The sequence below is a fragment of the Somniosus microcephalus genome, chromosome 12 (assembly GCF_052327205.1).
Source record: "Somniosus microcephalus isolate GS21.2 chromosome 12, FLI_Smic_1.0, whole genome shotgun sequence".
In the NCBI taxonomy this organism is placed as follows: Eukaryota; Metazoa; Chordata; class Chondrichthyes; order Squaliformes; family Somniosidae; genus Somniosus; species Somniosus microcephalus.
This window is the reverse complement of record NC_140998.1, coordinates 146,003,839-146,018,223: the sequence shown is the minus strand read 5'-3', so window position 1 is coordinate 146,018,223 and position 14,385 is coordinate 146,003,839. Positions and strand designations below refer to the sequence as shown.

Sequence of the window (14,385 nt, the reverse complement as noted above, 5' to 3'; positions counted from 1 at the left end):
TTATTAATCTAAAAAGGGAGGAATTGTAGTATATGTGCTTTAAGTCAGAACTACTTTTTACAGCTCCTGTATACTGTTACCGGCAGTGACCACACCGGTATATAAGCTGTGCGCATGCCTCTGTACCCCAGTCTAGAGATTACCCTCCTCCAGTAAAGACCTGTTATTTGTTTATGTACAGCATCCGTGTAATTATTTATCCACTGAACCACGGATCTAACAGTCACCTCTTAACCTTTTCTGTTCCGAGGGGAACAGTCATAACTTTTCCAACCTCTCCTCATAATTGAAGTCCCTAATCCCTCATAACATGCTGGCAAAGCTCCTCTGTACCCTTTCTGAGGCCGTTCCATTTTTCCTGAAGTGTGGTGCCCAGAATTGTCCACAATACTCCAGCTGAGGCCTAACCAGTGATTTATAAAGTTCTAGCATGATCTCTGCTTTTATATTCTATTTTGCCTCTATTTATAAACCCAAGTAACCCCTATGCTTTGTTAACCACCTTATCAACTTGCCCTGCCACCTTTAAGGATTTGTGTATATGGACACCAAGGTCTCTCTGCTCATCTACAATTTTTACAATTGTGCAATTTATTGTACACTGTCTTTCCATATTAGTCCTCCCAAAGGGCATTTCACACTTCTCCGCATTGAACTCCATCTGCCATGCTTCTGCCCATTTCACCATCCTGTCTCTGTCATCCTGAACTCTACAACTATCCTCATCACTACTACGTTGCCAAGTTTTTTATCATCTGCAAACTTTATAATGATGCTCCCTACTCCCAAGTCCAGGTCGTTGATAAAATTGAAAAGAGTAATGGATCCAAAACTGACCCTTGGGGGACACCACTGCAAACCACCTCCAGATAATGTGTTTTTTAGTGATGTTGGTTGAGGGATAGATATTGGCCAGGACACCGGGGGAGAGCTCCCCTGCTCTTCTTCGAAATAGTGCCATGGGATCTTTTATGTCCACCTGAGAGGGCAGATGGGGCCTCGGTTTAACGTCTTATCTGAAAGACGGCACCTCAGACAGTGCAGCACTCCCTCAGCACTGCACTGGGAGTGTCAGCCTGGATTTTGTGTTCAAGTCTCTGGAGTGGGACTTGAACCCATGACCTTCTGTCTCTGAGGCTTTACAATGGATTGTCAGTTGATTATACCTTGTTCTACTAAATTTATTTAAACAATGGGCTTATTGTTGCTTTGTAAGGAAACATTTCATGAAAGCCAATGTAGTGCCCTGTCCTGGAGTGTTCTGTCAGCATTCCTCAGGCCACTGCCTCAATGTCTCTACACCTCTGCAACTCTGTGACATTCTGGTCTTTCACAGGCAAAGACAGTGGAAGAGAAGCGTCTCTGGACTCATCACATAAAGAGGCTGATTCTAGAGAATCATCACGCCATCATTCCACAGAAGGTGAGCTGCTACTTGAATCATAGCAGACTGCATAGCGCAGTACTTAATACCAGCTCCATCACAGTCATTACAGCGCAGTACTTAATACTAGGTCAATCACAGTCATTACAGGGCAGTACTTAATACCAGGTCCATCATGGTCATTACAGGGCAGTGCTTAATACTAGGTCCAGCACAGTCATTACAGGGCAGTGCTTAATGTCAGGTCCATTACAGGGCAGTGCTTAATACTAGGTCCATCATGGTCATTACAGGGCAGTACTTAATACTCAGTCCATCACAGTCATTACAGGGCAGTGCTTAATGTCAGGTCCATCACAGTCATTACAGGGCAGTGCTTAATGTCAGGGCTATCATGGTCATTACAGGGCAGTACTTAATACCAGGTCCATCACAGACATTACAGGGCAGTGCTTAATACTAGGTCAATCACAGTCATTACAGGGCAGTACTTAATACTAGGTCCAGCACAGTCATTACAGGCCAGTACTTAATGCCAAGGCCATCATGGTCATTACAGGGCATTATTTAATACCAGGGCTATCATGGTCATTACAGGGCAGTATTTAATACCAGGTCCATCATGGTCATTACAGGGCAGTACTTAATGCCAGGTCCATTATGGTAGAACCGTCTTTGGATGTTTGTCCCGAGAGTTAAATAATTTTATTTGTATCAGACTGTCTTTAGATGGAGTGGGTCATCTCATTCCTCTTCACCGCTATGATATGGCTCCAAATTAAGTTAAGACTGCTGGGGTGAAATACTCACTTCTGAAGGGAATCAGATGGCACAGTGGGATAGCATGTTTTCCTTTCTCCTCTGGATCTGCATTCCAACCACACCCAGACGTCTTCAGGATGTAAGTATTCTCTCAGATGGAAGCTGGATGCTGCTGTGGATAACCAACCTGCCTTTTCACTTATGGGTCATTGGTTCCAATCCCACCCAACCCACTCCAGCCCAACCTGCCCTAATCCAATTGGCTCCAACCCAACCCAACCCAACCCAATCTAGACTGTTGGGGTGAAGGGCTTCCCTCAGTTGGGGTCTTGCCCTCAACAAGGTTCTGGCCACATGACCTGAATTCTGTGTTGCCATTTACCTGTGCTTACGTAATATAGTGCTTGGTATAATAAGCAGTTGCCCATGATGCCAGTTACCTATCCTTGGTCTGCGTTTGAATATATTTTTCTCCCTTACCTGTGTGTACATATTCTCCCCTTGGTCTGAAGTATCTTGACATTTTGTTGTTTCCTTTCAGGCCAAGGAAGCCATCTTGGAAATGGATTCCTACTGTAAGTAATATATTCTCAAACTAACAAATTACCTTAATGCTTTAAAAATTTCAATTGGAAATCTAGATTTTCTTTGAACTACAACAACAACAACAACTTGTATTTATATAGCTCGTTTAACATAGTAAAATGTCCCAAGGCACTGCACAGGAATATTTTAAGACAAAAAATTTGACACCGATCCACATAAAGATAAATTAAGGCAGGTGACCAAAAGCTTGGTCAAAGAGGTAGGTTTTAAAGAGCATCTTAAAGGAGGACAGAGAGGTAGCGAGGCGGACAGGTTTAGACCGGGAATTCCAGAGCTTAGGGCCTAGACAACAGAAGGCACGGCCACCAAAGGTTGAGCGATTATAATCAGGGATGCTCAAGAGGGCAGAATTAGAGGAGTGCAGATATCTCGGGTGGGGGGGGGCGGCGGGGTGGTTGTGGGACTGAAGGAGATTACAGAGATAGGAAGGGACGAGGCCATGGAGGGATTTGTAAACAAGGATGAGAATTTTGAAATTGAGGCGTTGCTTAACCGGGAGCCAATGTAGGTCAGCGAGCACAGGGGTGATGGGTGAATGGGACTTGGTGCGAGTTAGGACACGGGCAGCTGAGTTTTGGATGACCTTAAGTTTACATAGGGTGGAATGTGGGAGGCCAGCCAGGAGTGCATTGGAATAGTCAAGTCTAGAGGTAACAAAGGCATGGATGAGGGTTTCAGCAGCGGATCAGCTGAGGCAAGGGCAGAGATGGGTGATATTACAGAGGTGGAAGTAGGTGGTCTTTGTTATGCTGCGGATATGTGGTTGGAAGCTCATTTCAGGGTCAAATATGACACCAAAGTTGCGAACAGTGTGGTTCAGCCTCAGACAGATGTTAGGGAGAAGGTTGGAGTCAACGGAGTTTGTGGCTTCGGTTTTCCCAATATTTAATTGGAGAAAATTGTTGCTCATCCAGAACTGTATGTCGGACAACTATGTTCACCTTATCAAAATAAAAAGCTGGAGAGCGGGGCCTGAATGGTTTTCCTTGGGGCGTGCATTTGAATATATCCCAGTAAGGTGTGGTGATGGCTCTTCTCTCTACTGCATGTCAGGATCCCAATGTGAAATGAGGTTTGGATGCACTCTCAGTAGGTAGAAGTCTCCAGTATAAAATTGCCCAAATTTGGCTCTCCATGGTCCATTACATTCAGAGCAGCCGCAAGGATACCTAGTGTAGGAAACGAGAAGGCCAGCCTAGTGCCGTAGGAGGTGTTGTATTGGGATTGCGGCTGAGGCTAGTTGTTGGCGTGGAGTAGAAGGCGTTTTTGCTCTATCTGACATGGGGACATGTGGCGGAAAGATTAAAGAGAGCTCCAATGCCCACCATTGCCCATGGATGGGCTGCCTGCATGCAACAAGCTCAGGACAGCTTGCACCAAGAGCTTGGTCCCTCAGTCGACCCAGCTCTTCTTTACATAGAAACATAGAAAATAGGAGAGGAGTAGGCGATTCAGCCCTTCGAGCCTGCTCCGCCATTCAATATAATCATGGCTGATCCTCTATCTCAATACCATATTCCCGCTCTCTCCCCATACCCCTTGACACCTTTTGCGTCTAGAAATCTATCTATCTCCTCCTTAAATATATTCAGTGACTTGGCCTCCACAACCTTCTGTGGTAGAGAATTCCACAGGTTCACCACCCTCTGAGTGAAGACATTTCTCCTCATCTCAGTCCTAAATGTCCTACTCCGTATCCTGAAACTGTGACCCCTTGTTCTAGACCCCCCAGCCAGGGGAAACATCCTCCCTGCATCCAGTCTGTCTAGCAATGTCAGAATTTTATACGTTTCAATGAGATCCCCCCTCATTCTTCTAAACTCTAGTGAATACAGGCCTAGTCGACCCAATCTCTCCTCATACGACAGCCCTGCCATCCCAGGAATCAGTCTGGTGAACCTTCACTGCACTCCCTCTATGGCAAGTATATCCTTTCTTAGGTAAGGAGACCAAAACTGCACACAGTACTCCAGGTGTGGTCTCACCAAGGCCCTGTATAACTGTAGTAAGACATCCTTGCTCCTGTACTCAAATCCTCTTGCAATGAAGGCCAACGTACCATTTCCCTTCCTAATTGCTTGCTGCACCTGCATGTTTGCTTTCAGTGACTGGTGTACAAGGACACCCAGGTCCCCTTGTACATCAGCATTTTCCAATCTATCACCATTTACATAATACTCTACCTTTGTGTTTTTCCTACCGAAGTGGATAACTTCACATTTATCCATGTTATACTGCATCTGCCGTGTATTTGCCCACTCACTCAACTTGTCTAAATCGCCTTGAAGCCTCTTTGCATTCTCCTCACAACTCACAATCACACCTAGTTTTGTGTCGTCAGCAAACTTGGAAATATTACATTTGGTTCACTCATCCAAATCATTGATGTATGTTGTGAATAGCTGGGGCCCAAGCACTGATCCCTGCGGTACCCCACTAGTCACCGCCTGCCACCCCGAAAAAGACCCATTTATTCCTACTCTCTGTTTCCTGTCTGTTAACCAATTTTCAATCCATGCCAGTATATTACCTCCAATTCCATGTACTTTAATTTTGCACACTTACCTCCTATGTGGGACTTTATCAAAGGCCTTCTGAAAATCCAAATACACCACATCCACTGGTTCTCCCTTATCTATTCTACCAGTTACATCCTCAAAAAACTCCAGTAGGTTTGGCAAACACGATTTCCCTTTCATAAATCCATGTTGACTTTGTCTAATCCTGTTGATATTTTCCAAGTGTCCTGTTATCACATCCTTTATAATAGATTCTAGCATTTTTCCCTACTACTTATGTTAGGCTAACCGGTCTGTAGTTCCCTGTTTTCTCTCTCCCTCCTTTTTTAAATAGTGGAGTTACATTGCCACCCTCTGTTACGTCCGTGTATAATCAGACATAGACTGTGGAGAACGGTACAAACGGTGTTTACTCAACGTGGCTCAGACTGCAACTGATCTGTACAGATTACTACTCAACGTTATATACAGGTGTGGTCACTGCCGGTACTTACAGTATACATGAGCTGTAAAAAGTAGTCCCCCCCCCCCCCCTTAAAGGTACGTACATTACAATTCCTCCCCTTTTAGATTAACAGTACCATAACACTCATTTAACAATTAAATATCAAACTAATTACAATTAACACTTTTAACATGCAACATTAGCTGAAAATAGTCTATTTATAAATTCAGTCTTTGGGGAGGCTTCCTGATCCTTTCTGGATAGCGCCTTTCCTGAGTGTCTTGCTCTTGGTGCGGAGGCGATTCTGGGCCCCTGTCGTCGGTTGGTTCATCAGCTTCCGATGCTACTGTTTCTGGGGTAGATGCTACCTGTACGTCGGGTTCATCACCAGGTACGTATGGGCGAGGCATGGGGTTGACTTGTTCCTGTGACTCTAGGATCTGGTCAGCATGGCGTCTCACGATGCTCTCCCCAACGTCCACTGTGTACATTAGTGGGCCCTGCCGTGTGCATATAGTTCCTGGCTGCCATTTTTCTGTTCGGTAGTCGCGGGCCAAGACTGGTTGCCCTACATTGAAGCTCCTTGTTGGCTTCTCATGGATGTGCTGGAATTGCTTACTCTCAACATCTCTTCATACGTTTGGTCTGAGCAAATCCAGGCAAGATCTTAACCTTCGGTTAAAGAACATCATGGCTGGGGCCTGGTTGGTGACTGCATGTGTCGCATTCCGGTAGGCAAACAGGAAATTGTCCACCTTGTGCTGCAGCGGAATGTTGTCATTGTACATAGCCTTTATTGCCTTCTTAAAGGTTTGTACGAACCTCTCAGCCAATCCATTTGTGGCTGGATGATACGGGGCGGATGTGTAATGCCTTACCCCATTCTTTTTCAAGAACCTCCGGAACTCTTCGGACACAAACTGTGGTCCGTTGTCGGAGCAAATCTGTTCTGCCAAGCCATTCCTGGCAAAAATGGTCCGTAGGACTGCAATAGTTTTCTCCGTGGTGGTGGAGGACATTTTGATGACCTCAGGCCATTTCGAGTGCGCATCCACGGCTATTAAAAACATTGAGTCCATGAATGGACCAGCAAAATCAATATGCACCCGTTGCCATGGAGATGAGGGCCACTCCCATGGGTGTAGAGGGGCCTGTGGTGGTGCATTTTGGACTTTCTGGCATCCTGAGCAGCTCTTGGTCAGGTCCTCGATTTGTTTATCGATTCCAGGCCACCACACATAAGCCCTGGCTAGGCTTTTCATTTTTACTCCTCCCAGATGACCCTCATGAAGCTCATTGAGCACTCTATCCCTTAACTTGGGTGGAATTACCACTCGGGATCCACACATCAAGGTCCCCCGGCACACTGACAGCTGTTCTCTCCTTGTCGAGAATGCTGGCAACAGTGAGTTGCCATGTGCTGGCCATCCCTTCACCGTCAAATCATATACCCGAGACAGTGTCGGGTCATTTCGGGTTTCCTTTTCGATACAAGCGTTAGTTACCGGTAGGTATTCAACTATAGTCGAATGGAATATTTCGACAGGATCCACTGCTGGTGCTTCCTCCACAGTAGGCAGTGGCAGGCGTGATAGCCCATCAGCATTTCTTTCATCCTTATGCTGGTTCTATTTGTGAAACTTGAATCTTTCTGCTATCAGCAGCGGTGTGGGGTTTAAATGTTCCTTTAGTATTGTTACTATGTCTTCAAAACTGTTTTCCATTGGCTTCGTTGGGGTTACTAGATTTCGCAATAACCCATACGTCTTTGCACCCATTAAATTCAACAATACCGACGCTTTCTTGTCATCTGACACCTCATTTGCCTTGCAGTACACCTCTATCCGTTCGACATATGTAGTCCAATCTTCGACTTCATTGTCAAATGTGGTGATACTGCCACTCTTCGGCATTTTGGGTGTGGTTTAAAATGGCATCTCCCACGCTTTCCTTCCTCCCCCGCTGCTGCCGGTTCTCGTGGCAATGGCGGCGCCCTGTAGGTTTCGAGCGCTTCTCTCTCTCCCTCTCTCCAACGCTGCTCGGCCCCTGAACACCGGCTGCGCCCAGTGTGCTCTGCCCTCTCTCTCTCCCCCGTCGACGCTGCTCGGCCCTTTGCTGTGCCGCTCGGTCGGGCTCTAGCCCGCCGCTGTCCGGGAAGGGTCTGCGCACTACCTGTTGCCAGCCCGTTTCGCTGGACCACCTCGACTGGAAAGCCAAGCCTGGCTCTCGACAGCCTCCCCCGCAATTCTCGAGTCTCTGCTGGATGACTGGGCGGTTGCCCGTGGTCGACGCCCGAGTCTCTGGCCTTGACCTCCAATCCACTGATCTCCAGGAACGAATCCCCGGGAGGTGATGCAGAGTTGCAGGTAGGTTCGAACCTGCCTCGTCGCCAATGTTACGTCCGTGTATAATCAGACACAGACTGCGGAGAACGGTGCAAACGGTGTTTACTCAACGTGGCTCAGACTGCAACTGATCTGTACAAATTACTACTCAACGTTATATACAGGTGTGGTCACTGCCGGTACTACAGTATACATGAGCTGTAAAAAGTAGTTCCCCCCCTTAAAGGTACATACATTACACCCTCCAATCTGCAGGAACTGTTCCATAATCTATAGAATTTTGGAAGATGACAACCAATGCATCCACTATTTCCATGGCTACCTCTTTTAGTACTCTGGGATGCAGATTATCAGGAACAGCTCTCTCTTTCCCCAGTACTGGTGCCAGTGCCCCACAAATCGAAACCCACTTCTCCCACATCAATCTTTGAGCCACGCATTCAACTCCCCGATCCTATTGACCCTATGCCAATTTGCTCGTGGATCCGGTAATAATCCAGAGATTATGACCTTTGTGGTTCTGCTTTTTAATTTGGTCCCTAGCTGCTGAAACTCAGCAGAACCTCTTTCTTTGTCCTACCTATGTTGGTACCTACGTGGACCACGACAACTGGATCCTCCCCTCCCACTCCAAGTTCTTCTCCAGCCCGGAGGAGATGTCCTTTACCCTGGCACCAGGTAGGCAACATAGCCTTTGGGACTCGCACTCCTGGCTGCAGAGAACAGTATCTATCCCCCTAACTATACTGCCACCTACTACAACCACCTTCCTTTTTACTCTCCCCCTCCACCTGTACCACAGTGCCGTGGTCAGTTTGCTCATCCTCCCCGCAGTCCCCGCACTTGTCCACAAGGGTTGCAAGAACCTCGAATCTATTGGACAAGTGCAGGGACTGAGGTTCTTGCAATACTACCTCCTGCATCCCCGTACCTGCCTCACTCGCAGTCACGCCATCTTGTCCCTGACCACGTGTCAATTCTAAAGTATTTAATCTAAGGGGTGTGGCTGCCTCCTGGAGCAAAAGGTCCAGGTAACTTTCTCCCTCCCTGATGTCTCACAATGTCTGCAGCTCTGACTCCAGCTCCTCAACTTGGAGCTGAAGTTCCTCGAGCTGCAGACACTTAGCGCAGATGTAGTCGCCCTGGACAAAAATGTCCACAAGCTCCCACATATTGCAGCAGCAACACATCTCCTGTTCTCCCATTATTTTATTTGTTTAATTAATTAGTTTAGTATTAATCAAATTATTTACCTCGTTTAGTTTATTAAATTAATTAAATTAAGTTCAGTTTTTAAAATGTAGTTATATGTTAACTTAAACCTTAGCCCACAGTCACCACCAATCACTTACCTGTGACGTCACAGTGCCGTTTTCTGTTGTTGATGCAGGTCTGTTGCTGCTTTTATCCCCGCTCTCGGCCCTCGGTCTGCTCCCGCTCAGGTCCGCCGCCGCCTCTCTGCGGGAGAAGTTAAGAAAAGCAAGCACCTACTTCACCCAACTTCCACACTTACCAAACTCACAGTTGTTCACTCTGTGCTGCTACACTCACAGGCCCCTGTATTTATACTGTTTGTGACTCAGATGAGTCACCACTGCTCTGCTACTGTTTCAGGAACCAGTTTAATACAGTTAGCTAATTAACTGACTACAGCAGCTCTCTAGCAGGCGATCTTGCTTGTTTGCCTCTGCTTAAGCCTGAAGAAACTTAAAAATTTAAAGTTTAAATTTTAACTTAAACAGTTAATCTTACTTAAGAGCTACTAGCAATTAACACTAGATTTTAAAAGAGATTAGCCCTTAAAACTCCCACACTTACCAAACTCGCAGTTGTTCACGCTGTGCTGCTGTGCTGGACAAGGTGAAAGACGATGCCCACATGAGCCAATTGTTTCCTGTTTTTAGGATTCTAAAGGGACTAGATAATGTCGACCATGACCAGCTGTTTCACCTTGTCCAGCACAGTAGAACCAGAGGACATGGCCTGCACTTGAAGGCGGGTAAATTCAAAACGAATCTGCGGAAACAATATTTCAGTAAGTGGTTAATCTAAGGAACAGGCTCCCGAAGGCGATGGTGGAAGCAGTTAGTATTGATTCATTTGAATGCAAATTAGATAGATTTCTTTCAGATTATAACATTTTGGCATACAGTACACGAGTTTGAGACATGACATATGGTAAGTGTAACAGGCTTGGGAGGAACAGGTGACTTTGGACCTATGGTTCCCAAAGCTCTCCACCACTCGTGTCATGTCTGGATCTATTGTAGACTAATTGATAGAGATTGATTGCAGTGATTAGTCAACAACTCCATTATCATTGTATCATGTGACTACCAGGATGGCAGAAGGCGAACTAGAGGGACCTTGGTCTTTTTGCGTCTAGCAGTTTCTATGTTCTTAAATATTGTTGGTTCTGCTTGTTCCTCCACTTTGTAACTTGGTTACGACCCGATGACTGATGGGTAATTGATTGCTCTTCCTGCTGTGATCCTTCTAGATCCTTCCAAGTACCGCTACAGCCCAGAGCGATCAAAAAAATTTATGCCCACTCAGCCGATGGAGGAATTCTTGAGCTGCCGCAGGGGTCGCAGGCAGTCTGGTAAGGTCTAGTCTGGGGCCAAACAAGCAAAAGATGAACACATGGACCAGGAAGAACCCTCCTGCTTCTCCCCACCTTAATCCAACCCCATTTGACCCCTGGTCTGAGCTAGACTGAGTTTGTTGACCTTAGTGAGTGTGGTGATAGGGGAGCTACAACTGGGTGAGGGAAAGGGAAATTACCCAGGAGAGCAGGGACCAAAGACAGTCTAAGGCAGTCAGCCTACACGGGTAGGCCGAGGCTGTCGGCCTACGTGAATAGGCTGAGGCAGTCAGCCTATGCAAGCAGGTGGAGCCAGTTTCCGGTGAGTGTGGTTCTGAGGAGCAAGGGCCAGACAAGCTCTCAAAATATTTTCTCGGCCTGCCAGTGTCCAAAGTTGGCGCCTCCGGAGGCAACATTTACAATGCTGGCAGAACCCTGCTCTGCCCAAAGGTGCCACTGAAAACCCTCTCACACCTCAGAAGCAGCAGCACCTCCTCATTTATTTTACAGCCCTGCTGTCAAACTTGGTGGCTGTAACATAAATAGACTGTGGGGGAAAAATTCAGTTGGTTGCGCCTCCCGTTAGCGCCTTAAGAGGGCGCTAATGGGACGCAAACCAACTAGCGCCCGGGCGTGGCACTGCCCACGCCTCCCACAAAATTCAGCGGGAGGTCAGTGGTGGTGCTAACCGGTAGCGCCCTGCGCCGCTGGCGATGACGTCATTGGCGTGCGCAGCGCCCCGCTGTCACCCAGGCCACGATCTTCGGGAGCGCCCCCTGACTTACCGCCGGACGCTATGTCCGACGGGGTCAGGGGGGCGTACCTGCGGCCAGGGAGGCGCAATTTAAAGGTGAGGTGCGGGGCGGCCATTTTTGTTGCTGGCCGCCTGCCAGCACCTGCCTGCGCTCCCGTCCCAGACCTCCTGAAACCCCCCCACCTCGGAGTGCTAGCTGCGCTTCAAGAGCCCGGCACTTCTCTTGAGTGCCAAGCTCTTTTGCCTGCACTCCCGATCCCCGGGGGCCCAGCCGGGCCCCAGGTCGCGCTACACAAGGCCCCTCCCCTTTAAGAAGGGGAGGAAGGCCTGCAATACCGCGGCGCGACGTGCCGCAGCATGTGGCGCTGCGGCACATAACGCCACAATATTGACTCACAGCGCCCCAAGTGGGATGCGGGGTGCTTCCAGTAGCGCCCTGCTTCCCTCTTGGGGCGCAACCACTCAATTTCCGGTGCGGGGACGCTAACTTTTCCGGGGCAAAGTTAGCGCCCCAATTGGGGTGCTACTCAATTTTTAGCCTGGTGATTTTCCGCGCTGCACATGAGGAACAGATGCCACATTTGTATTGCAAAGGGAGCTGCACTCCACAGCCTTTGAACAACAATAACTACAACAATTTGCATTTATATAATGCTTTTAATGTAGTAAGACATCCCAAGATGCTTCACAGGAGGGTAATCAAACAAAATTTGACACATAAGATATTGGGTCAGATGACCAAAAGCTTAGATAGGTTTTAAGGAGCGTCTTAAAGGAAGAGAGCGAAGTAGAGAGGTTTAGGGAGGGAATTCCAGAGCTCAGGGCCTGGTGGGATGAAGGGAGTGGGGGATGCACAAGAGGCCAGAATTGGAAGAGTGCAGATCTGAAAGTGTTGTAGGGCCGGAAATGTCTTTCTCTTACGTGAGTTCCCTGCAGACCCATTGTGCTACAAACGGCAGCAATCCTGAGACGAGGGAACATGAAACAACTGCTAATGCGACTCGTCAGTGCTCTAAACTGGAGTCTTCACACCAGGCCAGATGAAAGGAATGCAAGTCTCTGGCCCAATTAATTTGTACGGCAATCATCTGACAGGATGCCTTTGTCTTTTCCTTTTTGTTTTTTCCCTCACAGAGCCGGCGAAACAGATCCTGAAATCTCTGGTGCAGAGCGGTGAGTGAATTTACACCCAAGAAAAATAAGTGCCCAGTTTCTCCACATTACAACACTCCTGCTCCTCGCGGTTCTCTCCCCAAGGTGCCGCCTCTCGCAGCGGACTAGATCCATAGGCGCGGGCAGTACTTAACCAAGTGGCCATTCTTCACTTTTGAGCCCCCACACCCCTCGGCAAGTGAGTGCTGGCAAGGGTATTCAACCATGGGCGGCTTCACTATCAAACCTGTAATCCACGCACACACTCAGAACATAGGAACAGGAGGAGGCCATTCAGCCCCTCAAGCTTGTTCCGCCATTCAATTAGATCGTGGCTGATCTAATCGAACTCCTTTTAATCATCTTAAACACCTCAATTAGATCACCCCGTAATCATCTATACACAAGGGAATAGACGCCGAGTTCATGCAACCTATCCTCATAATTTAACCCTTTTAGCATAATTCTGGTAAATCTGGGCTGCACCCCCTCCAAATATTAGTAAATGTCAAGACCTTGTTTTATTTCTAGATGCAAAAATAGCTCCTTAAAATTAAAATCTGAGAAATGAACGTTAATGCCGTGATCAAAAGCAATCCGTAGTGTCTGACGCAGAATAAACTTCTCCCCTCCCTCACACTCCTCTCCGTTCCCTGAAGGTGTTGATCCATTACTGGGGTAACAGTTCCTTGGGTACTTCTGGTAACTCGACCCATAGGAGTCAAAGCTTGCGAATGCCAACGGGCTATTTGACTGTGGGGGGAGCACAGACGAGCCAATTTGGCCCTCGGTGGCATTTGTCCGTCAAACAGGGATGAGCTTTTTGGACTTTGATTTGCATTTATACAGCGCCTTTCACAACCTCAGGATGTCCCAAAGTGCTTTACAGCCAATTAAGTGCTTTTGAAGTGGAGTCACTGTTGTAATGTAGGAAATGCGGCAGCCAATTTGCGCACAGCAAGGTCCCACTAACAGCGATGTGATAATGACCGGATCATCTGTTTTAGTGATACTGGTTGTGTGATAAACATTGGACACTGGGGAGAACTTCCCTGCTCTTCAAATAGTGCTGTGGGACGGCACCTCTGACAGTGCAGCAGTTCCTCCGTACTGCACTGGAGATTTTGTGCTCAAGTCCCTGGAGTGGGGCTTGAACCCACGTGCTCTGACTCAGAGGTGAGAGTGCTCCCACTGAGCCACGGCTGACACCTCAAGTGCCTTCATTCCCGTTTCGGAATGTTCTTCTGCCCTTGCCCTGAATTCACGCACCCTCTATTTGAGGCTTGAGGTGCTGGATAGGGGTCTAGAATGGGAGGTGCTGAGGTCAATTGTTAGTACCTGGGCTGACAGCAGCACGGACTGGGACTCAAGCCTGGGATCTTCCATTCCTACTGCTTAGTTCCACATTGGGCCGTGGCTCAGTGAGTAGCAATCGCGCCTCTTAGTCAGAAGGTTGTGGGTTCAAGTCCCACTCCAGAGACTAGGCTGACACTCCCAGTGCAGTACTGAGGGAGCGCTGCACTGTCAGAGGTGCCGTTTTTCGGATGAGACGTTAAACCGAGGCCCCGCCTGCCCTCTTCTGAAGAAGTGCAGGGGAGTTCCCTCATTGTCCTGGGCAATATTTATCCCTCAACCAACATCACTAAAAAAAAAACAGAATATCTGGTCATTATCGCATGTTTGCTGTTTGTGGGATCTTGCTGTGTGCAAATTGGCTGCCACGTTTCCTAGATTACACCAGTGACTACACTTCAAAAAGTACTTCATTGGCTGTAAAGCACCTTGGGGCATCTTGAGAAAGGCGTGATTTAAATGCAAGTTCGTTCGTTCTTTC

General features: G+C 47.7%; 1 protein-coding gene across 1 annotated transcript in view; it reads left to right on the top strand.

Annotated features, from left to right (window-relative positions):
- LOC147109583 (pleckstrin homology domain-containing family G member 3-like) overlaps positions 1-14,385 on the top strand; it is a 70,334-nt gene that overhangs the window by 26,891 nt on the left and 29,058 nt on the right. The window contains exons 7-10 of the mRNA XM_086002325.1: positions 1,337-1,423; positions 2,688-2,721; positions 10,562-10,663; positions 12,534-12,572. Coding sequence (XP_085858451.1) covers positions 1,337-1,423; positions 2,688-2,721; positions 10,562-10,663; positions 12,534-12,572 — 262 coding nt within the window. The remainder of the gene's footprint in view (positions 1-1,336; positions 1,424-2,687; positions 2,722-10,561; positions 10,664-12,533; positions 12,573-14,385) is intronic.